Genomic DNA, 24,557 nt, shown 5'->3' with positions numbered 1-24,557 from the left:
GTCGAATACCGATCCGTAGTTACTTATCGGAGTGCGTTCTCCGTTCGATATCTCGTGGGCAGGATTTAAGCTGGTTCACGCGAACGCCGCCGCCGCCAAGGGAATGGAGGTGTGAAACCGTGGACGAATCCGTGGCGGGCGTTTCCTGATTTTTATCGTCGCGTGCAATTTACGAGACAGAAAGGGGAAATGAGCAAAGGAAACGGGTAATTTCTACGGACGTATCGACGTTTTCTTCTCGACACGTCTCCCAGGTAAACGTCGGGTAATCAAAATCCGTCTATCGGCGCCGTGGCAGCGGCTGCGCGCACTTTTGAGCCACCGTCGACGGTCTTCCGGATAGATTTGTCTCTTTGATAAATTGAATACGATAAAGGAGATGTTTGATTGCGAACGGCCGGCTCTCGGTTTTTAAAGTCGATATAAAACTCTTGGGGAAACTCGATTGCCATTTATGGCTGGTTCTGGCTTAATTCAATATCGGTTGCTTCGCGGTCCCCGCTAGGATGTCAAATTTATGTAGAAATTTAGATCTCCAAGCATCCCAGTAAACTTTTCTAATAAAATTGTTGCTCCTCCCAAATTTTTCATGTTTCTTCTAAACTCTTCGCTAGCGTGCTGCGGAAATATCTCTCGAATATACCTCCCGCAGACTCGTGTCTCCTTCGAATTCGCTAATTTTCTATAAAAGAGAGTCGCTCTGTCAACAAATGTTTCGAAAACCGTGCTAAATGTATGAAAGCATGGCAATTTCTATAAATATCTACGTGCCCCCGGTAAAACGGAAATAGAATACTAACGAAGAGGTTAAACTCGCGAATCATCGAGCACTGCACGAGCAATTGACCTGCGTACTCGATATAAATCCTCCGTACCTTTTTCTCGGTTTACTTTCTCGTTTAGCTGTTCATAGCATAAGCTGCCCCTTTGAAACATAATCAACGAACATATACTCGAGCTACGATTAGAGGGAAGATATTTCTCAGTAGAGTCTTTATTCGCTGCGCGAAACGTGCAATTGGACGTGTTGCTAATGAGCATGCAAGTCTGCTGCACTACGCAGCAAGTAAACTACGTTATACGTACTCTGTATGCGTGGCTTGATGATCAAGAATACGCTTGAATAAATTCAATTAATATATTTTTAGAACGCATCAATCCTCAGCCACAAGACATTCATCACCGTGGTAGCATATACATGTATTCGAATGCATCAAGCACTGAAATAATTAATTTTAAGACATTTAGCTATTATTTGTTACGCTCAATTTATCACGGACATGTAACTACCTGTCGGTGCTAAAACTTGAATAACTGTCTGAACCACTAGTACCAAAGGGATCGTTCAGTTCATACACGCAGTATGTGGTTAATGCTGTACAGAATGCGCATCTTTGAACGACTTTATCAGTACGACGCCTCGGCAGTAGCCGACGCCATTCTGCCGCCGCGGAATGCCTCGGAGGGTGGCAACAGGCCCTCTTGATATTACCTAGAAACACTCGTTAATCTCGCTGGGGCGGAAGCGAGAAGGTGGAATGGGAAGAGGGACGCGTAAGCTCTAGCAAGAAATCCTTTGGGATGCTCTATTGACCCTCGTCTCTTACTTTATATAGAAAAGCAAATAGGTACACTGGTAGGGATCAATGGACGTGATCGGATCGCCTACCCTGATCTAAACGATATCGTTGAGAAACCCGCCACGCATATGTATTACGAGCTCGCGTAGTCTATGGAACCGTATCAGAACGTACTCTTCGTCGTTCAAAGTCCTGCCTGATTCATCGTTAAAAAGCAGAACCTTTAATATTTTGATAAATTAAGAACAATTCTATTCTATTTCAGTTGCAACCCCATTCCACCCCTTGATCAATTATTCAACCGCACTTTTCGCAAAATCTCTTATCACGAAAACGAATCTTAAGCGGAGAAACAGATTTAAGCTTAATTAAAGAGCCGGTAACCCTAACCCTTTGAAAACAGAGGGGAATTTGGTAAAGTTCTCGGCACTCCGCGATGTCGCTCGATGTCGTATAATTCGATCGACTCTCTAGGTGATATTATGCGCGTGGAAAACCTATTTACCGTGGCGCGGAGCTGCCAGCCCGTGACTTTGTTTACAGTCCAAGAAGATTGTCTCCCCTATGTCTACCTTTTCGAAGGAAACGGGAAAGTTTGCACAGTTCGTTCGAGCGAAAGGGGGAAGGATGGACGTGGGTACTTGGCCGCTTACAATAGGCGCCTAACAATGAGTTTACCGGGCGGCAGCCGGGAGACAATTTCGAGTAAACTCGCAGTACGACGGGATTCGTTATCCCGGTTATGAGCCGGGCGCTGGTGCCGGTTGCTTCTTACGTATGTGTACAAGGGCATTGATCTACAGGCCGTGAGAGACGGCAATAGCGTAATGGCTTGATGATTTAAGCACGTAATTAGGCAAAGTGGAGGGTTTCGTGGAAGTTGAACGCACCCAACCAAGTATACCCGGGTGTTTTCGCGGAGACACTAATTATCCTCTCCCGGGCCGGTTTTTCCTTTTACCGCGCGACATCCGGTCGATTTTTGTAACGAGCTTTTTCCCGCCCGGAACCCAGCAAAGATGGCAATTGCCAACTCCCCGGTGAATATGCATATTTCCCTACCTGTGCCGTGGCCGGATGAGAACGCGTTCTATCCTCTGGCTTGCCCCAGAGACCCTGTTACTCGTTATCATTCGCACGGCAGAGAAAATTAAAACACACGCCTCGTGGCTCCGCGCTAACGGCCCCGGACGCAGTTGCGGACGCGTCGATTAACGGCCGTCACGTGTCATTCTAATTTCCCATACGCGCCTCGAGGATGACACGTGACGACGGTAGCTGCGAATGATCGAAAGGAAAATCGCTACTTTAAAGCGCACGATCGAGGGGATGCGACCCGGAGAGCGAGAGGTGCAGTGAACCGCGGGTCCCGAGTAAACACTGCCACTCGAGCCACGCAATTCTAAATCGGAACTTGTATATTTAACCAACGCTATTCGACGCTACCATTCTCGCAACCTGTCCCGAAATTAGACCCCTTATTATTCCGATCGTTCTCTCATCTTTTATTCGTCCCACGGAGAAAACCGAAAATGAACAATCGAGGGAGGCGGGCAAAATCGACGAGGGAACCGACGAGCGAGACGACGAGGCAAGTGGCAGAGTGGAAGGGAGAGAAGTTGAAACAAGGGCGCAGGGGGTTGCAGGGAGGAAGGGATGGATCGTTGGGAACGGTTTTTTCCGGTTGCACATAGGTACACAGCAACACGTCGCTCGTTGTGTGCTGGGAATACCGACCCTTACACGATTAATCACTGCCATGCGCGTTGCCCTGCTACCCCGCGCGGAAAGAAACGAGAAAAGCTCGGCCAGAGGAGAGAAAGAGAGCGCGGGTAAAAGGGAAACGGGCGGATTGTATATATTTCGACTCGTATACCACTGACACTTTGGACAGGAGATGCTTTATTGCCAAGCGAGTGCGGTTCAGTCGCATTTTCGTACTGGACTGGCTGGATAAAGCGCGAACGTTTACCGGTCTACCGAAGAAACACGAGCTGGCGTACGCGAAAGACGTGGAAACACCGATGGAGGGGAGAATTTTCTAAATATTTTCTGTCTTATCGGTCACTCGCGGTTGGAGGACTACTCGAGGAATGATCGTCAACTGTGCAGCGTCGCGTTGTACCATCTGAAATCTGTGCTGCGTGTATTTCTCACGCGACAAGACCGCCGCAAGCAAATTTCATAATTTTCCAAGAATGTGATAGAATAGAACACGATCACTGTTGACCATTACGCTGTACAACTACGATACATCAAGTTGGTCACTTTGCCTCAGAAGCGTAGCCCTGATGATGCTCGTAAATTTTCTATTACACTCCCGTCTCAATTTATGGCGAAAGAAGAAAAAAAGGATTCATCGCGATGGTGGGGTCCGCGGAACTCCCTGTCATTGAGGAAAGGGAATGAAGTCTCCTCTTTGACGTTGCACAACGACGAGGAACAAGACAGGCTTTAAAAGCTTGCCGAAACAATTTTCGGGATGAAGCGGATGACGATAAATCGTAAGCACGGTACAGAGGAACACCGTGAAAAGAAAACAGTCTCCCGAGCATTTGTTATTCCAGCATCGCGCGCCCTGTATATCTATAAAGCTGCGTACATCGAGGGAGAATGCCACTTTCAAAACTGTTGTCGCATTTTCCATAGCCAGAGCACACCCTCCTCCGCCATCCGCCCACGCTTCCCCGTTCTCCATCAACGTTAGAAAGTAATTCGCGTGTGTTGAATCCGCGTTCGATACTTTCGTAGCGTTACTCGGCGACCGGCAGCAGCAACGTCGGCGAAATATATTTTCATATTATACACGGGAGAATGGCGCGACGGCGATAAAAAAGAAGAAATTGCGGCGCGTCGCGACGCACATACGTCTTCTTCGCTACTTTTAATTTAAATTGGGCGCCCGCCGTTTTTCCGACCGCTCGCGGTGTAATTTAATCGGATGAATTTATTATCGTCGCGCGAAGTTGTTTAACTTTACGAAAACTCGAACGTTTATTACCCGCGTACCGCTCTTAGAAATGGTACATCATTTTTTCTTTTATTGGGCCTGGAGCTCTCTTTATACTCGTGCGTAAATTATTTCGCGCGTTCGTAATAATTGCACGAATTTTGATCAGATTTTCTGGAATTTTTGGTTGGAGTGATCGATGTAAAGGTTGGCTGTTTTCTTCTTTTTGGTGCATATTCATCAAGTTTCGTGGAATTAAAGGTATTAACGTTTTGTTAAAATATTCAGTGCTCAGCCAATAATCGAATGGAATATCTCAGGTGAAGTTCGCAACAAATTCCGTACTACTCGATAAAAGAGAGGAATAAAAATTTCTTGTACATTGAAGCCGCCCCTCTTCGCAGACCGGCCGATTAAAAGTTTAATCACTTGAATAACCTTTTAACAAGTGAACTTATTTTCTTTGGAATTCTCTTCGGGATCCTCCGTACTTTCCTGGAAAATAGCTTTTCAATCAGACTATAAGTTATAGTTGTTCGAAATGAATCTTCCACATCAATTTCCACTGTCTCACTCGACGCACTGTTAACAAATTATAATACCACCGCTCAATTTCCGTCATAGTATATCCAAGTCTATCTAAATTTTAGTAACCTAATTTTCATTTCATTGATATTAAGGCTATCTGTAATTTATCTTCTTACAAACGGAAGATGAAGACTTGGTAGAAGCACGTGTCACATAAGTTATGGCAGGCTTCTGAAGCGCCGCTTACATCTTGTTACGTGCCCTATCCTGACAGACAAAGATGGACATCGAAAAACGTCTTCCCTCGAAAGTTTTTACGGTTACGTAACAATTGGTACTTTTTTATCCCCATCGTTTTAAATATCCGACTCCCGCCGGTACACCCTGTCGAGCGAGGGAAGCTGTGACTGTTTATTTTCCTTCCTCTATGCAGTCAGCGAAGTGTTAAGTAGAAATACAGGGTGATTCATTACTCGTGTTACAAATTTTTACAGCTGATACTACACCTCAAATGCAACAAAAAAGTTCAGGTAAACCTAGGTCCGAGTTGCAAAAATGGCAGAGAAAATGGGGATTTTTAAACGTTAGTCTGACGGTTTGAAAGATACAATCAATAATATGAATGAAACCGCTGTTTCCCTGAAAAGAAACAAAAATCCCAATTTTCTCCGCCATTTTTGTAAATCGCACCTAGGTTTACATGAACTTTTTTGTTGCATTTGAGGTGTAGTATTAGTTGTAAAAATTTGTAACACGAGTAATGAATCACCCTATACATCCAAGCAGATGTGTGCATGTGATTTCTTTCGAAATGTTTCATTCGTGTCGATGGCTGGAAACAGCGTAAAACCACAGGTCGTGTTATAAACGTATGCGAACACCATGCAAATCCTCGATCGAGCACAAGAAGAATCACTTTCATACCCATAGTGACATCACACTTCTGATTAATCATTACTGTTTAGGCTCGCGTGTTTAGCTTTTCGAGCAGTTCGCATTCAGCGAGCTGTACATTAATTTTCGTTAGACGGGGACGACAAATTGTAATTTCCATAAAGGCATGATGGATGCCTAATGAATATATGGATGAATACATAATGGGATACAGTCATGGATCTTAGGGCGGACGAAAATACGTAGCTGGGAAAAAAACGCGCGAGGAGGCAAGAAGGGTAGAAAAAGAGAAATTGGACAGCCGCTGAAACGCGTAACGGTGCGTCGCTCGATGCTTCTGGCGAGACGATCCTCCGCGGGTTTTTACGTATCTCCTTCTTTTTGCTTGGTCCCATTTCGGTCTCGATATTCCTCGATGAATCGTGCTCGGGTTTCGCGTATGATCGCACCAGTTACACTTTCGAGATTGTAGGTACACGACGTCCCACGGAAGATTCGTAGCTGCACATTTTCCTCGCGGTCGCTCGACCAACGGCACACCGCTGTTCTCCCATGTTCGTACATACGTACGAACACGTGTACAAGTTGATTTTCTTGAGAACAGCATTTTCGTGCATCCTCGATTTATCTTTACACGTGGAGCAACATCCTATTCGGTTGTACCACCGTATTCCAGGACATGTTCGTCTCTGGTACAAAGAACGACAGGTGGCAAGAAGAAATAAGTAACTAGCGATAATTCAGACGCGTTTCACTTCTGTCCTCGTCGTGGAAGCAATACCCAGTTGCTCTCTTCTTTCCGCGAAGAGAGGAACACAGTTTTCGTCCTTTCGGTCCGGTTGTCCTATTAAAGCGCGATCCCCCAAATCCCGACTACCGGTTCGTAGGTACCGATCCGACTCGAAACCGTGGCGAACGAGGATGGAAGGCAGTTTTATAGGTTCAAGGCGGAACAACGATACGGATAAACGACGCAGCGGTAACGAATGATGCCTTCGTAATATTTCAACGCGGTCTGGCTGCCTTTTGCTCGCTCCTCGTCGCCCTTTTTCCTTCGAGGCACTTCCGAGGTCAAGATTCACGAGACACGAAAAAGGAAAAGGCGGAAAGGAGGGAGGGAAAAAAAAGGCGACAAAGGTTGGGCGAAAGAACGGGCCAGGAAAAGATAAATTGGGATCGCGGATGTACCCTCGTAAAGGCCGCCCGCCTGCGCTGACCTTTTTGCGATATTCCTAATGAATGCGTGCGTATTTAAGAGGTGGATTGTTGGGTGCGGATTCAGGAATTCGGTGATTGAAGCAGAGCGAGTTATCTCGTTGGATCGCGATCGGTTTGCGTTTACCCCTGCCGCGTAAGTTTCGAGTAATTTACTAATAAATGCGGGAATACTTTGTACGTTAAAATTTAGTGTGTATAATTTACAGGGCGGCAAACATTAACGTGCGTAATTCTACATATTTATGTCGTATCCATATGTTACCACCCTTATATGCCAATACCATGAATGTACGGTTCGATGAATTATGGAAATTCCCAGTTTAATGCTAAATGCAATTGCTTAATTACTGAAATTAACATTCTCACAGTATCAGTATCTAATCCAGAATTAAATACAAAAGAAAAGCATCCGACTCTCCTCCTTCTCGCGACGTAACGTTAGAAGGGAAAAGTGAAACCGTGCGTTCACAGTTTCGACAGGATTTCCAAGTGCAATGTTAGATTTCCTGTCAACGACGCGGCTGTAAAAATCAAGAAACCCGTCGAACAGGTTCCTCCAGGCGTGGCGGCCTGTTTGGCGTGAAAATCGTGCGCGGTCAGTTAGTCGGCTCGTAAATTTCGCGCGTCGTAAATCGTGCATAAACGTAATCGGCGAACGGAGTGGGCACAGAGGGCCGTGGATCCGTAACTCATCGAGCACTTGGATTTCCTGGCTGTCGACGATGTCCGATGGCGCGCACGGTTCTCTTTCGCTACGATCGTGAACCAGGAACCGGCGCACGTTGTTATGCACAGTTCGACACCTTCGAGACGAGCGAAGCGATGCGAGACGAAGGAGGTATCGGCCCCTGCACCCTTGCAGCGGTAGTTCCGAAGATGCACGATCCAGCGCTCGCCAAGGAGGAAGGCCGTGGCTCGACAATGGCCCTAATATGACTGGACGATGATACGTAACAAAGCTTGTCCGAGAAAAAGTTTCGGTGGGCAAATTGAATCGAGAGGGCTCGTTCCTCCCTCTTCTCGGTTCGCGTGTTCGTCTCACCCCGAAAGGAGGTGTGGAATAAGATCACGGCGCGGATGGTTGATCGTGTGCGTGCACGCGGGGGTGAGTGGCGATGGTCGTCGAGGGTAAGAAGAGGGAGCGAGAGACGGGACAGGGATGGGAAAGAGTTGGTGCGATCTTTCGGCTGGTTCGGGTGAAGCTCGAAAGTGGGGGATGGAAGGGCGGTCTGCGCACGCGCGGCTCGCGGCGGAACAGCTTCGCGCGGCGACGCTCAGTCTCGTCTGTCGCAATCCAGTGCAGATATACGTGCAATTACCCTGTCAACAGTGCTTAAAATCTCTTCTGGTGCTCGTGGCGTTGCTCCTCGCGCACGGTGATCGATAACGTTCGCCGACCGATACCGGGCATCGATCGCGGTTCAGTTCGCGCGTAACACGCTCGACGGCGAGGAGGATCGCGCGTCGCGGCCACGTGAAGGAAAAATTAAGCGTCCCTCCGTCTCGCGGTTCACGGCCGATTCGAATCGCCGCTGTCGCCACCGTCTGCCAGCCGTAGAGCCCCGCGATCAGTCGGTACCGCACGCTGCGCACGGTGAGTTTGACGTTTCGTACGGTGACAACGTGTGGTGACCTTTAAAGTTCCGTGAAAGGGAGGTGTTCGTCGGAAACGTCGCGCGAGTACCATGACTGTCTCGTGAGCCCTGTTTCGCGATCCGTTCCCCACCCGTACACCGATGCGTTCTCAAACATTCCTACGGTCTCCATGTTTACGTAATTAACGGGGAACCCGGTTCGATTCGCGAGTGGTGTGCCGTTGTGCGAACGAAAGACCAGTGGGATCGAGAGGAAAGAAGAACGTTTCCGCGGATTCGAGATGACTCGCCACCTGTGGCTAAGAGCAGCGTTCGCTTTCCTCGTGATAACAGGTAAGCAAGTTGAACGAGAGCCTATCTATCGCGACTCCGGATGACCCGCTGGAGAAACGGAGCGAGCGACGCGTACGAGACGCGCGAGTGTGCGTTGACGCGCGTGGGACGGGATTAATCGCGTGTAATGCGACGAAATGAAACAGGAACACCGGCCCCCTCGTGTGTGCGCCGGATGAGACGTCGGTCGTGCGGTACGCGGTGTCGTTGTTGCCCTTTTTCTTACCGCACCGTCCGGCACCTCGCCAAACGACTCGTGGCGCTTCCTTTCTCGCTGGTACCCTCGGTCAGCTGGTGGTCCCCCCCGCCTGAAAAAGGAACGCGCGTTGACAGCTAACGCGAGAATAAAATAGTGGAAAAGTATGTCCCGCGCCAGAGTTGCCGCTGTTTACTAGCGCTGTCGCGGAAATCCTTTTTTCATCGCTGAAGCGTCGCCCGGAGCGCGAAGTGGGGACAAAGGAACGCGGAGGCTCGCGAACCTCGACCAAGCAAAGAAATGTTTTCCTTCTGAAACCGAGCGCGCGACGATGCTCTAAGGAACAATGTTTCAAACAGTGCCTTTCAAGGCAGCGGCTTTGTAGCGTCCGCTGTCGACCTTTACCAATCTACTCCGAGGTGTCCTCCAAGGTAGACGCACGGACGTGCTCCCAGCGCGATTCAACGCGGCGCTGTGGTGTACACGGATTTCACGGTGACGTGCAGAAGAGGGAACATTAATTCGCATCGGGAGATAAAGAGACTCCGAACGAGCTTATTCCTACGGGAATCGTTCGTGGAAGAATCGAGAGCGCATCGACTCGTTCAACCTACCAGCTTCGTCTTGCTACGCGCGATATACGATACACCCCGTGAATTACCTTTACACACTCCCACACGTCGAATCGCTCGATGATTTCGTACGAGCAACCGCAACGACCGAGTAATGACTTCGAAATTGACAAAGGAAATTCACCCGTGCCGTGGGTTCCGTGCAATCAGAGTTCTTCGGAAATGCAAATCGATTCCAGTTCCCTTCGAGACGATTTCTATACGCGACGATTCTCTTTGTGCCTTCTCGCGTACAGCTGACCAGTTTCCCTTTGTCTCGTTGTAACACGTCGCAAAATACATCGTCCGTTGAACGGTACTGGCGAACGCGTCGCAACGAGTTTCCCATAAATTAAGACGGTAAAATCGCCTGGGCATTTGTCGCGTCTCCACTCTATCGACGTTCGATGGACAAATCCCCCAGGACGCCGTGGGTGTTGGCTCGTTTGCCTTTGGGCGGAAATTCAAATCGCAGAGAGAAGAAGGATACATCCCTTGGCCCGTGTGGCAATTCCCTTTTCCCGCGCCTCGATCCCGGCTTGATTACACACTCACGAAACTCCGTTGTCGCCGAGCTGTGCAAACTCATTTGATTCGGGGCGACCCCTCTTTTTCGGCGATCTCCACGGTGTGCGCCTCCTTCTATCAGGGCTCGTCGGTGCGCAGACGAGCGAGAGAGCCTGCCGGAGCTTTTGCACGGTGCGCGGATACTCGAGGCCCGGAGGATCCACGCTCAGCCTGTACATTGTTAAGACCGGATACTTGACTAAGCTGCAGAGAGTCACTTTCGACTGCCTCGGCGGAGTGTAATCTCCGCGGTTGACTTGTACACGGACCGAGAGGAACGATTTACGACACATTAACGGGCCTCGGCTTTCCTCCCTCGCAAACTTTACAGAGTGACTTAACTGAAGTGAACGTGTAGGGTTCAGCAACGATTCTCCTTACCCGCCGACGCTGCTCGAAACTTGGAGGCGCGCGTTACACGCTAACAGTGAGCCCGTTATCAGGATCGGTAATAATCGAGGCTTTATATCACAGTCACCGGAGGAATGACATGTGTCGATCCTGGTACCAAGAGACGTCGATTTGTTGGCTGCGACAGATTTGCTGCTTCTTTGGAAGCTGACTTAGAAGAAGGGCTGTGTCAAAGGTGTTCCGCGTTATGAGAATTGACGAGAAGGAAAAGAAAATTGCGCGACTTAATAATATTTGACATTATGGGGTAGTTTAAGTATTACTCCTTTTTGGATCGTCAACTATCGTGTTTGATGGAAATGTTTGCGAGCTATTGTTTGAGAAATAGGCGAAGTAACGTCGCCTGTGATGGAGCGAATAAAGAAATTTCTTCTAATAATATCCAACCGTTATATACTCCTGTATATCCTGGGTTTATATAACGCGTATTCGCATAACTCGATGGAAATATCGCGGGCGTATCCTCGTAGCGCAGTGAAACAGATTTGTCTACGACAGAACTAGGTTTATATTTTCACAAAACTTTTTAATATGGAATCGTATAACGCGAAACGCATTAAAAGGGGTGTTTACTCTGTATACTGTGTGTAAAAGGAAATGCAGAATAGAACATGTAGCAGACAGAAATTCGATATTATCTCCGATATTAAATCCTATCATATCGAGGAGAGAGTAGCTCGTTATGGTAAAATAATCGTATCAGCATCAACAACGATGTCATCGTGTACCGTCGATCTTTAATAGTTAAAAGCACAAGTTGTCTCGTTAGAGACTCGTGAATATTTTCCAATAACTCGAAAGATCCCTCTGGGAGCCGCGCTTCGAGAAAGGAGGACTAGCCTCCGCGGGAGATTAAGGGTTAGCTTTTTGTAAGGGTAAACGCTCGCTGGGAGCAGCGACCAAACGGGTTGAAACGAATGGCCTCCTCGTGTGTACGAGTATTCGAAAGGACAGAGGGCCGCGAGGACGAAGAAAGCAAAGGTAGAGCTGAAAGAGAAGCTGCCAGAGGTGGAAGGGCCTGGCAGTGTCTTTCGAGTAGACGGCGTGACTGTCGACCGGAACCCCGGACTGTAATTTCATCTCGCATTAGCTGGGGAAAGTCCCCGCGGGTTACACTGAATGCATCTCACGGTTCGCGAACCTCTTCGGGGCAACGAAAGAGAGAAAAGAACAGCCGGGTTTTGAATGAACTGACGGCTTTCTTGGATTTCCATTGCGGCGTAAACGTGCGTCTCCGCGGTTTGCATAGCGACCGCAGCGGAAACCGCGGTCTCGACATCACCCTATCCAGGAGGGGTCCTATCGTGTTATATACTTCACGCACTGTCTTCACCGTCGTCAATTCTTATCGTTAGTTTCTCATTAAAAAGTTCCTTCGATCGAACCGTTCTCCAGTCTTTCGTGGAAGGTGCAAGGGGTGGTTTTCTTATTTTCTTTGGATTTTTTAACCAGGAATCGCTTAACATCCAGCGCGTCGACGAAAGACACAAAGTATCCGTGTATCTAACGATGGAAAAAGAAAGACGTGGAAAAGAAACGCGGTAGAACCTGGTGATGCAACGAGTCTAGGTGGTTCGTGCCAGGTGAACGACTTGGGTCCGTCGAATTTTCCCCCGATGAGACACTTGGCGCCCACGATCGAATCTTTATACGAGTGTAGGGTGATTCAGGGCCATCGGTAGAGCAATTAAATGGGCGAGCTATTCTCACTGTGAATTACGACGTTCTACTTAGAACATGCCCACTAGCTCTGGACGTAATTGTTTGGTTAACGTACGAGTAAATGGAAAGTTTTCTGAAAGGAACAATTGTATCATAAATCAGCGAGATTTGGCGCTGTTTCTTTTCGTCCTATTAAACCAAATTAAACGTAATGGTCTTCCATTCTGGTCGCTATTTTCTCGTACAGCAGAACCTCGATTAACCGATTTAATTCGCTACTGAAGCGAGTCGAGGGTTACCGAACTGTTGAAGTACAAAACAGTGATTAAAAATATACATTTGTTGGACACAGTAGGTTCTTCGATAACAATTTTCTTCGTACAATGTAACTTCGATGTGGTTGCCAACAAGACTTTGGTCAATCGAAGGTCCAATTGTATCGATACATAATTTGAAGTTTCTCTATTCGAGCAAGTAGAAAGTGATTTATAGTTCAGACACTAGGAAGAAAGTTTTCATTGCGTTCATTTTATATTACGCACCTATCGATACGTAACGTCAGTCTTGATCGAAATTTAACTCGCATGAGAGATTTAAAATCGGCCATTTTAATCGTTTGTATCGAGGATAGTGAACGAGTAAGACCAATTATATATGTAAAGCCTCTATAAACGTATCACTGCATTTAACCGAATTGAAACTAGATTAATATGAAATTTTATTGAAATATTTAAAACACTTTAAAGCTTATCGATATTCATGCCTTTAATAAACAAATGAGATTTTATGCTATGATTATTCATTCATCGCTCTTTCGTTAGACTACGCTCATAACAATAATTTATATTTATATTAAACGTATTAATTGATTATAACGCGTTTTATTTCTTTGGCACCTTCCGCGAGCTGTGCGATACAGATTATAAAATAATTCGTGAGAAATATATTATGAGCGATCTAACTTTGGTGTCGTCAACATACCTGGTTACGGTTGTCAAAATTGCAGGATGACGCTGATGGACAGATTTAATGCGATAAAATAGGCATAACGGTGTTGCTTTTGATCTACGCTGTTGGAATCCGCGCGCGTAGGTATTAGGGGTGCTTTCACGGGTGTTTCGAATGAAAACGCACGTGCGTACACGCGGCGGACGTGGGCAAGTGGGCGCGCGAGGGCCATAAAGAGAAGACCCCGAAAAACGGAGTAAGAGGGAGATCGGTAATTTTAGAAACGCCCGTGAACGTAAAGAGACGCCGTACATCGAGGGTGAAGATGGTTTAATAATATACACGAATGTCCAACTGGCGCGAATGCGATAATAAACGATTTGACGTGTACGAGCGCTCACGCTGATACGATACGACATTCCTAGAGAACGGTGAAAGATTATTATCGTTAGAATCTTGAACAGGAAATTGCGCGAACGTCCTAGCTTGAAACTTCTACGATCACCCTTTCTTCTGACCCTCCCCTAACGAAGTGGGTCCGTATCGTTTGGGTAATTGGTGTTCCTCTTCGGATGGAAATAGACGGATGATATTCTCGCCTCTTTGGCTGAGTCGCTCTTCTCGACTGGTTTTCCACGACACGTTTCTTCTTCGATTGCTGTAGATACGCTTTTCGCGCGTTATACAAATTAGACGATCGATAAATATTCCTTGTTGAACGAGAGATACGTGGGCCACTTGCACGCGCAAGTCACAATCGGATACTGTCTCGTGAGTTGAGTAAAATTAAATTTCAACTGACATTATTAACCGTGTAATTAGTTCTCGCGTGTTACACCCAAAGGATATTATTCCCTTTGCTGCGAATTATTATCGCAATGGTGTAACGTTATCGACTACTTTAAGGTAACTTTGTTGTCAAGTGCAGTGCGTCGCATTATCGTGTTGCCGTACGAGCGGGATAATGTTTTAATATGAATTCTATTATAATCATAGAATCATGTTGAAGCGAATGAATATATCGCGCATTACTAATGAACGTTATTATAATAGATACTATAACGTCCTATTATCATTCGATTACCGTAATATTTGCACGTAACTAAAACAATTAGGCTTAACGTTAACCATCCCCGCAATATCGGTTAATTCGCGGAAAAATGGGATGCATTTTGATTCCCGGTAATACGATTTACCAAACCTGTTGAGATAACAATAAAATTTACTCGTTTCAATCTCGGGCTCATTAATAAAAAGAAGTTCGCCCGTTACGTTCGTAGCTCCTTTCATCGTTTCGTAAACATCCCGAGCAACGTCGAGAAACACGATTCCCAGACCAAAGGTAAGGCAGTTAAAATATTTCACAAAGTATCCCTCGTTCTATCTCTTGTTACCAGAGGGAACGACGCGGGGAAATAGTTTTCGTTGTATGTACATTCGTGTTCTTCCACCGTTATTCCTTAACTTGGTTCAAAACGGAAAAGCAGAAACGCGACTCGGCCGGTGTATCCGCCGGCCGGGACTCTGTTTACTCTTTTTATCGAAGACGTTTGTTCCCGGTCCGGCCGTATGTACCATCGGGTTTTGGAACCGCGAAAGAGAGAATATATTTCAGCGGTGTCAGGAGCAACGATCCACGTTCGACCGCGGCCGGATATTACCTCATGAACCGCTCTCTCATGGCATTTCGCCGCATTACGGGCTCGCGTACATGCGTAATGGGTGTCTAGCTTGGGGGGGAAAAAATGCCCGGTAAACGAAAAGCTGAAGCCCTCGGTTTATTGTCCCTCGTTCTGAACGTCAAAATACGAGGTTACGAAACGCGAAACCGGCTACGCTCTCCTCGGCGGCTTTAAAAGCCGCGCGAGAAAGGGACGTGAACGAGCGGTTGGAGATCCGGCTGAATAATGGCGGCGGTGGCCGTATTAATGAGCGAAATCAGAAAAGTAGTAATAGAACGCCGCCGTTCTGTTTATGGTACGAAAACCACGCGAACTTTCTGGGTCATCTAATAGTTCGAAACTCCGGGTCACAGTTGCGACAAAAGTACGGCGTGATATTTTCGTGATATAACCTTCCACGGGGTTGGTCTTTTTATTGGGATACTTTGGCGAATTCTGGATGGAGCACGTTTCGCTGGGCCCCTGTGTCGCACATGCGTTTCCTCGTTGGAAATAACCACTCTTTGCCGATGTTCGTGCCGCTTTTCGAGGCGAAAAAGGGTCCTTGGTCGGCGAGCGGAGACCTGCTAAAGGGAATTCCACGGTAGGGATTTTTCTCTGCGGTTAATGTATGTTTCTGCGTTTTTTTCTTCGCTCGAATTAGCGGTACTTTGTAAAAGAGAAAAGTGAAGAAGTAATGAAACGATTGTTCGTACGATTAATATTAAAAGACTTGTCAAACTCGCGTAGTTACATTACGTTTCTGAGATGCAATTAATTAAACAGGAAATGTTCATCGCGTGAAGCATACAATTAATGTTACAACGGGTACAAAGAGCAGATTCCAAAACTGCTCCACTATTTCCATCAACGAGAGTTAATTCACCGAGTTAAAGCACGAGCGCGAAGAAACGAGAAGGGGTTGATCATCTAACTCACGTTCTACGCGTAAAAGACGCGTCGCACCGACGAGGTTAGTCCCAGGGTAAGCGAAACTGTCCCAGCCCCGTTCCCTTCATTATTTTGTCATCGTACGAAGTAGAGGCGGATGCGAGACTGTAAGAGATTCATCCGATAGGGAATTATTGAAGAGAATAGAGAGACATACGGGGTTTAGGAGCAACATCTCCTCGAAACGAACGCTGCGTGCACGGTTTCAGAGCGTTTCGAGGGAATGCGCGCGTCCAACAGGAACGGCTGGGGTGGTGGTCGATTCTTTTTCCACGGCTAGGTATAACTGCTTTGGGGAAATATCGCGGTTGTTGTGGTAAAGCATGCTCTGTTCTGACGTTATCAAAATTCCATCCATCTCGTTCTTTCCTGCGCCACCCCTCGACCACCCCCGTCTCCAGTGCTCCGTACGTAATAGCAGCTGGGTGTTCCCGCGTCTTTTTCGCGAAAATTCCAGCGCAGGATGAGAAACTCTGCGCATAATTCGGCTGAAAATTCCGCGTGGAGGCGAAAAGCATTCGTGACGTTCGAACACCCGGAGCTTTTCTTGCCGTCTACGCGCGTTAATTAATCCCCTTTCAATTAAGAGCCACGCCCTTCTTGCTCCGACAAAATCTCCAAGCGCGAAAGCTAATGTCTACAGCAGCGTTTACCACTGCCGGTAGCTAGTGCGAATTCGAAACGGGATCGTCTTACACGGGGACACCGTTTACTTAGTCCCGTCTGTGATCGTAATAATCGGGGTTAGGAGGTTTGATAGCATAGCTATTGCGACGAGGAGATTCAGGCGTGGTTCGAAGCGTTCGCCGGCTGGTTAAATCATTTTAAGCATAATGGAACGTGTCCATTATACAAGAAAATCTTCAATATCGCGAAACGGTGGATGTTGAAATTAACATACCTTTTTTGCCAATTTCTTCCGACTACGTGAATCATTCCTGACGAAAATAACCGTTAAAGCGAGAGGAAATATATTTCCTGCAATATTCTCTACGCTTTTAGTCTATTAACTTTTTGTTACGTTTTACCGGACCTCGAGGATAGATCGACTCGCGGAACATGTATAAGTTTCCACTCCGTTTCGGTAACTCAAATTTTACTATTTACTTCATCAGAAAAGGTTTTAGACACGTTCCGTATAAAATATACAAAAGTTAAACGTATTACAACTTCGTTTCGATGGATCGGAAGATAAATTAGCCATTCGAACATTGAGTTGACATTAAATAATTAAAATGTATGACTTTTCTTCGGTACTTTTCAAAGATACTCTAAAAATATCCAAGAGAATTTATCTGTGGACTGTACGATTGTAGACACGTCTACTTGCTGAGAACATTGAGGACTTCAACGTTAATTGAAGCTCGTTGTCATCTAACGTACCACGACCTACCTATTGGGATTTCATTGAACGTCATTAAGCACCTCTCGTGTTACTATTCTGATTCTGTACCAATTCGAGCTAGCTGTCTTATCATATTCGTATAAATGTTAATAACATTAACGTTACCATTACTGACATCGATCTCCAAGTATATGCGCGATGTCACACAAACTATTATTAAATTACAGAGATCAGTTGCGAATTTCTCTGACGATAAATACGCGTTAGAGAGTTTCTGGTAGATCAAAGAATCGCGACAAGATGTCTTTCAGGTCGAATAGGATAAATTTCAAGTGAACAACCTAACGTCTTCGATAGCAGTCTAGCTCTAGTAATCATCGAGTTGTTAACTGAACCAACTCACCGATGAATGTATTTTCTTTAGCCCCAAAAATGAGGCCGCTTCGCTGAGCGGGTTAAAATCAATGTTTGCTCTATGACCGTGGGGCGAGGTCTGCTCTTTTATCGGCTGCTTAAAAATGGATCCAAACTTGTACAGCCGGCGAGGAGGGGCCGGCTGTTGGGAAATAGGGGAGCTACGAGGGTTCTTATGACAATTAGTTTGACGAGTGATTTGTACGCGTTCAAACAGTGGAATAAGCGTAAAATGTTTGCGGCTCACTTTCTCCTGGTTAATTGTATCTGAACAAACAAGTTGGTATCGCTGCATCCGACGAAGTTAATTTCTTATCTTTTCGCGTCTCGACGAGGAGACGAGGAATCCAAGTTTCCAAGCGATTTTTTTAATAATTTAAGACTTGCTTTCTTCTGTTTTGAACACGGCTAAGCCGAGCTTTCTATACAAGATTTCAAATGGTGTCCAAACTTCCGTATTTATATACTCGCATGTGCCCGTTCTCAAAGAGGATGTCTGCTGGCAATTACGCAAGCGTTGCTATATAGCAATGTAGCCATGCACCTCGTTCGAGGGTATCGAAGTATTTTACGGTTGAAATCCAGCAGATGCCGATCGCAGACTTCAAAGCCCGTGTTTCGGTTTAATTCGCCGTGCGCCACCTTCGAGGCGAAGGCGATTCGAACATTAAATCACAAACGCGAAATCACCGCGGACAGACGGGATTGTTCGATGGGGGGCGATTATTTCTTGTTTATGTCTTTCCTTGTTCCTTCGCGCAGCGAGGAGAATTTCAACCGAAAAAGACCCTTGTTTTCGCGCAACTTACGTCCAATGGAAGCAGCCAGGCCACTTAAAGTACTGGAACAGAAAATCGCGCGCTGCCCGGTCCAGCTTCATTTCCAGACCCATGTTTATTCCGAACTCTAAAACACTCTTCGTAACTGCCCGTATGTTCCGGCGAAAATAAAAGAGCACCGCGGAATAAAACTTTTTCCCCCCCTCCTGGACACTCTTATCGAGTGTACCGCGCGTTGCCCGTTCGGTTAGGAGGCCAGTTGATCGCATTCGGTTGTTAATCAAATAAAGCGCTTTTATACAGACCGATCCGAGCGATTGGATTATTTAAACCTGGCTGCAACACCTTCCGACCATGGGCAGGTTCACTTTCCCCGCTATACAAACACTCGCGAACCTTTCGCCTCTATCAGACATGCATACCTGTCGGCTATAAATACCTGGACATTTAGCTCGATTCGTAACAATGTGTAAATTAGCTGGACGCATTGGTGATTGATACCAGTTAATAACGGTGTTAATTTATTTAAAAGCTTATCGATGGTACATATCCGCCATGGTATCACGGTTCGATTAATCGTAAAGTCTCATTGATTAATCGCGATCTGTTTGTGTCTGCGCGGGCAAGGCATTGAGCGAATCTAAAACACACAGCTTAGAAATGAAACGATTCGAACGGAGGTGGTAGGATAACCAAGAATTAAGCCATCGTAACCTGTATTACACGGAACAGTGTACAGAAAACGGCATCCTCAGAAAAACGGGGAGGTGCCCTGGCGCTTTTGTGCGCTACCGTATGCATCGATCAGGCGAGGCTCCGCGAGCAGAAGAACTTCTTATACCGTAAGTGGTAGCGATTTTCCCCGAACCCGTTTCCTCCGAGAAGCAAAGCGGAAACACGACGAGTAATGGGGAGACCGGAATGACGGGTTTCGAACGGAATAATTAAGAAAAAAAGATGAAGACGGGAGGATAAAAAAGGAGAGTCGACCTCGTTTGCCCGTAAATCGTAGCATTCTTCGAGATGGGTTTCCTCGCGAAACGGAATTCGCAGAATTCCCGCCCCGTGAACCATGGCACCGTAGATTATAAAGTATGCAAATACGCGGGGCGCGCGGGGTTTGGGGGCAGGGTGTGGGTAGCACGCGGGTGGATAGACAGAGGTAGACGAGGTGAGATTACAAGTATGACAAGGAGTGGTGGAGCGAGTGGTGAAAGTGGTGGAATGGCAAGTGGCGTAAATCCAATTTGCGCAACATCGGGGGTTACAGCATTTCATTCATTAGCCCTTATTAGGCTGCATTATGCAAAAATGAGTCAACCTGTGCAGCCAGCCGGAAATTAGGCGCGTATCCTCGTTTTCTCGTCTGGAGCCGTGGCCTCTCTCATCTTGTCACGTTAGCTCACGGATCAACGATAGCGTTATCGTTCCACGAACTACTTCGCCGAGAGTACAGGAAACTTCTTTGTGCCTATTATTAACGCGTACGCATGTGTTTTACTAGGTTATTGCTACTTAGCCGCGTTACGTGCCCGCAGGAAAGGTACATGGGAAGCGTAACGAGCGATAACGAGCGAATCCCCTCTGGTGAAATAAATCAAAAAGTTTTTCACGAGTTCTCCCGTCTTGACGCTTCATTTTTGAGATGCGCACGAGTTCTTAAGGTGTTGCCGCGCGCTTTAAGGAGCGTAAGAAGTACACGGAATCGAGCACGAGAACACTGCCTGCACTTGTAGCGCCGTACAAATTTATCGCGTCGCTCGAATGTTATTGAAAATTTGTCGGAAATTCCCAAGTTTCGTAATTTTATTAAAATTTGTCAAAAGTTCGCAAAGTCCTAAAACAGAAAGATCAAGCTTTAATCCGGGTTTCGACCCAACAGTTTTCGGCAAGTTTTAATAAAGTTATGGAGTTTCGAAGAAAATTCTTGTTGCTGTAATTCTTTTAAACCCTTTAAAAGGAATTATTAGACCTTTGCGTTAGAAAGAAATTGTTACTGATAAAATACGCGGTAGTGATGCTGAAAAATGTTTGAATAAATTCAGCTCTTTGTACGTTTGGCACATTGTACGAGAATTTATACTTTTATTTTTCCCTTTCTATCAGAAGGACTTTCTGTTCATTGAATCCATATTTGCGAAAGAGACGAAAACAGCATGTACGACCTTTTCTTTGCTACCCACAGTTGCATTTCGTTGGCAATAATTACATTTCTGTGGCTTCTTGCAAAACATTTGTAGAAGTATGAAATTTATGGGTTGCCGTTTGTGCGTTATACTACTACTACTGCCCCACAAACGAAATTTATAAATGGTACAGTCGGGGCATGCGCCACCATATGGTCAGTGTTCTATTTCATATTATCACTCGACACGTTTTCCTCCGCTCTACAGGAGAGTAAATTTATTCTCAAAGGTTGTTCGATTTTGTAGAACGCAGATATTTAACTTTTTCTTTAACATTCAATTTTACAAAATTTCCTTTAAACATTTTGTCTTAAAAACGAGTTGCATTCTATTTTATGAATTTTTTAGACTTCTAAATGTAAAGTAAAACGGATTGTAATAATTGTGTCTTAATATACGTACGATGAAAAGTATAATTTTTAAATGCTTCGCCTTGGAGTAAATTCAGCGCGAATGCACCAAGTTAAATGCCCCCTCTACCATCGTCGGTGAATGTTTAAAAGGCGACTTAATATTTCAACGTGCCTTCATTATTCATATCTGAGCATACCTTCTTCTTGCTTGCAATATTTTGCACGCTTTCATCAATATTGAGTTCCGTAATACTCGTAAAAGAACATGAAAGAAGGTAAAAGACAAACGAATCAGTCCAACGTCTGATTGCGTACGGATATACAAATTTATTGACAAGTTTTGATGTCTTCGTATTCGATATTTATTTTCCTTTGGGTCATTCCTTTTTGAGCGTGGATATAGTTTAGGGGATACACTAGCAGATACGTTGGAGAGATAGGAACGACGCCAGGCACGGTGCACGTAGGAAAATCGTATGCAATCTGAAGACCGATCCTTCCCCAAGAGGGTAAGAGGACGATGGCTTCGACCTTATTCCACGCGTACCGCAAATCGTACTTTGTTCGCGTAGTGGCCGATTCTCGTCGCTGCAAATTGACCAGTTCGAAAAAAGCTGCTGCGGTTCACGAACCACGATTTTAAATCCAACTCTTTCGAATCCACTCCACGTTGAAGATTTGCAATGCTTTTTACCAATTAAAGAACGAGAAATTCGCACATGCTCCATTAATAGAGGAGATATCGAAGAATGTTCTTTCGTGGAAAACAACGTGTACTTTTAAGTAGCGTACGAACTTCTAGACTCTTATTTTAGTCTACACTTTAACTGATTAAACCAAATATCAGTTCACTTTTATAACCAAACATAATTGGATAGCTATTTAGCGTACCTTCCTCGTACCACGTAAAAGGCCTTTCTTCTCATATTGTTGGTAGTAGAGTGGTATGGTACTGTAAATCCCAGCGGATAAGTCACTTGATAAGATCTTAAAGTTCGCTCCCATTCAACCGGGGATATTTCGCGGTTGAACAATGAGATTAGCGCCCTTACCAGTTGCTGCTTCAAATTAGCGTCGGGCAACGTCATCGACATTAGTGTAGGTCCATTCCTCGTTTCCATCGGAGTTAATTAACAGCCTTTTTCCACATTCTCTCTTTGCCTCGCTCTCTCCGCGCAGACTTCCACCGGTTACTTTTAAATACACGGTTTTTTTGCCCCGAGTTCATTGCCCAGCAGCCAATGAAGCGTAAGAAGTAATTATCGTAAACGTTGCAATGGAATTCGACCAATAAACGCAACCTAAACGAGATCGATCCTCTCAGCTCGTAACTAGATGCGGCCAACACCTCCTCCGGGCTGTAAGTACTCGCCTCGCGAATGTATTTGATGAAACTGGATAACACCGATAGAGGAAAAGTTTCATCGGCTACCGTTGCTTTCTTTCTCGCGATCTTAAAACGAGAAGCAACTAAACATTCGATGGACCAGAAACTGTGTACTTTTCCGTACAAACGAACGCGATATATCTTCTTCAATTTCACGCGTTCTGTTCCTTGGTTGTTCCTTTTCTTCCGTGATACAGATACATGGGGGATCATCGGTGAAAGTCACTTAGCAGGAAGCAAGATGCGATCCCGTTACGCGAAACAGTCAGCGCGTCTGTTTATGAAAGAAACGACGATACTATAAATAAATTTCCCGGTTCGTTACACGATGAGACGGAATTCCGCGCCGCGAGAAAGTGCGGGATAATTTTTAACCTTCCCAGATGCGGCGGCACCCTCGCCCGACACGCCTTGACTACTTATGCTCTTCCGGGCAAACAGCGAGGCGGCAAGTCCAATTGGGAATGATTTAACGTCTCGCGTATAAAAACGGACGGTTTACATAAGTACATCGTTGTCATTCGCGGCGGAGTAGACGGGGATCTTTTTGGATCCATTCGTGCTGGCTCAGACGCCACTCGTCTCTCATTAAGATTTTTTGTTAACAGTAAACGAGAGAGTAGTAGAGGATGTAGGCGGACTTTGTACGCAGAACAAGTGGATCTGTACGCCACGGTACAAATAAATCTTTGTTCCGTCAAATTTACCACCGAATTGCGCTTTCTACTCACTTGCATCGCGAAATGGTTGCTTCAGTGCAAATTTTATAGTACAATATTGGGTTGATTGAGAAGATACAGATAATAGAAGCTTGTCAGCCTATTAGCCAGTTGTACAAATCATAGGTTCAGGTCGATATTCGATAATTTCATAGGCATCGAACCAATATATCTAGTAGCCGATAAAACAATTTACCTTAGACGTTCTCGTCGTAGACAGTTTTGAAAGTTTAGAAGAGAAATTGGAAAGAAAACTAATTGAAGATAAATTGAAAAGTAATACCGGATCCTTTCGATTCCTTTTTCTCCGGTTTCTTCCCCTTATAGTTTAAGTTTCACTTTGAAACCATTTCCGGAGGGAGGTTGTACTCCAGGCTGAAAAGTAAATTGTCCCATCGATTATTAAATATTTCGTCGCGACCTGGAAACTGTAAATATTTTACGCGATTGATTGCGAACAATACCCCTGGCGTACCTTCGTACGCGTTGCCACGATACTTTAAAAATACTTTTTGCATCGGAATTATTCCACGAATTTATCCAAATATATTATTTTCATCCGTCGTATCGATAGCCATTGTACGGAAATAATGAGGCGAAATAACGCGTCAAAGGCAGCTGCGTAATTCGTTTGAAAACTGATACCAGCGCCCTTTTTCCCCCTTTCCCGTACGCACAGCCGTACGCGAAAGAATGATGAAGTTTATCCAGTGGGCAGAAAAGTAGAAAAATGTTGCGCGAACAATGGTCGTTGAACCGCTAAAAGACGCGAAGAACGCGCGTGGGCTCCGAACGGCCCTCCACATGCACACGGTCCCCTTTGTTCTCGGGCTCATGACATATGTTTCGAACCCTTGAGGCCCTCTCTGAATCACGGGGCTGTAGTGCTAACGGTGGTTGAAGTAAAATGCTCAAGGCACTAGGTCACAGTCAACGTGGCATTCAAATGTTGGATTCCCGAGTCGAGTTTGCTTTATTGTTAGCCAGGCTGAATATTTTATCGGTTCTTCCAGCGACAGGAAAGTTTTGCGGTAACATTGGTTGTACAAACACCTCGAGCTACTCGTTTCACCTCGGCTTACAGATCTTACCGTGGCTATATTTAACGAGACAAACAAACTTTTTACGTGCCGCCCCGCCGCTGGTTGGATTGCTTATCCGTCCGTTTGTTCTGGCCCATCGCTCTTCAGGATCACCGAGAAACCGTTAAATCGTTACTCGACCGGTCGAAAAAACGAGGAAAACAGTTTGTCCTGCCGTGAAAAATTA

The 24,557-nt window shown here is 45.7% G+C and overlaps 1 protein-coding gene and 1 long non-coding RNA gene across 3 annotated transcripts in view; both read left to right on the top strand.

Moving 5' to 3' along the window:
- Positions 1-24,557, top strand: part of LOC143424018 (uncharacterized) — a 379,502-nt gene that overhangs the window by 254,558 nt on the left and 100,387 nt on the right. The window lies entirely within an intron of this gene.
- LOC143423999 (uncharacterized) overlaps positions 1-24,557 on the top strand; it is a 414,599-nt gene that overhangs the window by 291,687 nt on the left and 98,355 nt on the right. Inside the window, exon 2 of one of the 2 annotated variants that reach the window (XM_076895777.1) lies at positions 9,034-9,098. In XM_076895777.1, the coding sequence (XP_076751892.1) occupies positions 9,047-9,098 (52 nt within the window). In that variant the 5' untranslated portion in view covers positions 9,034-9,046. Of the gene's footprint in view, positions 1-8,457; positions 9,099-24,557 lie in introns of those variants that run through there. The other variant, XM_076895766.1, reaches the window with a different exon arrangement.

This window comes from Xylocopa sonorina, chromosome 1 (genome assembly GCF_050948175.1).
Source record: "Xylocopa sonorina isolate GNS202 chromosome 1, iyXylSono1_principal, whole genome shotgun sequence".
NCBI lineage: Eukaryota > Metazoa > Arthropoda > Insecta > Hymenoptera > Apidae > Xylocopa > Xylocopa sonorina.
The sequence above is the reverse complement of the archived record's forward strand: the minus strand, read 5'-3'. Positions and strand labels throughout refer to the sequence as shown.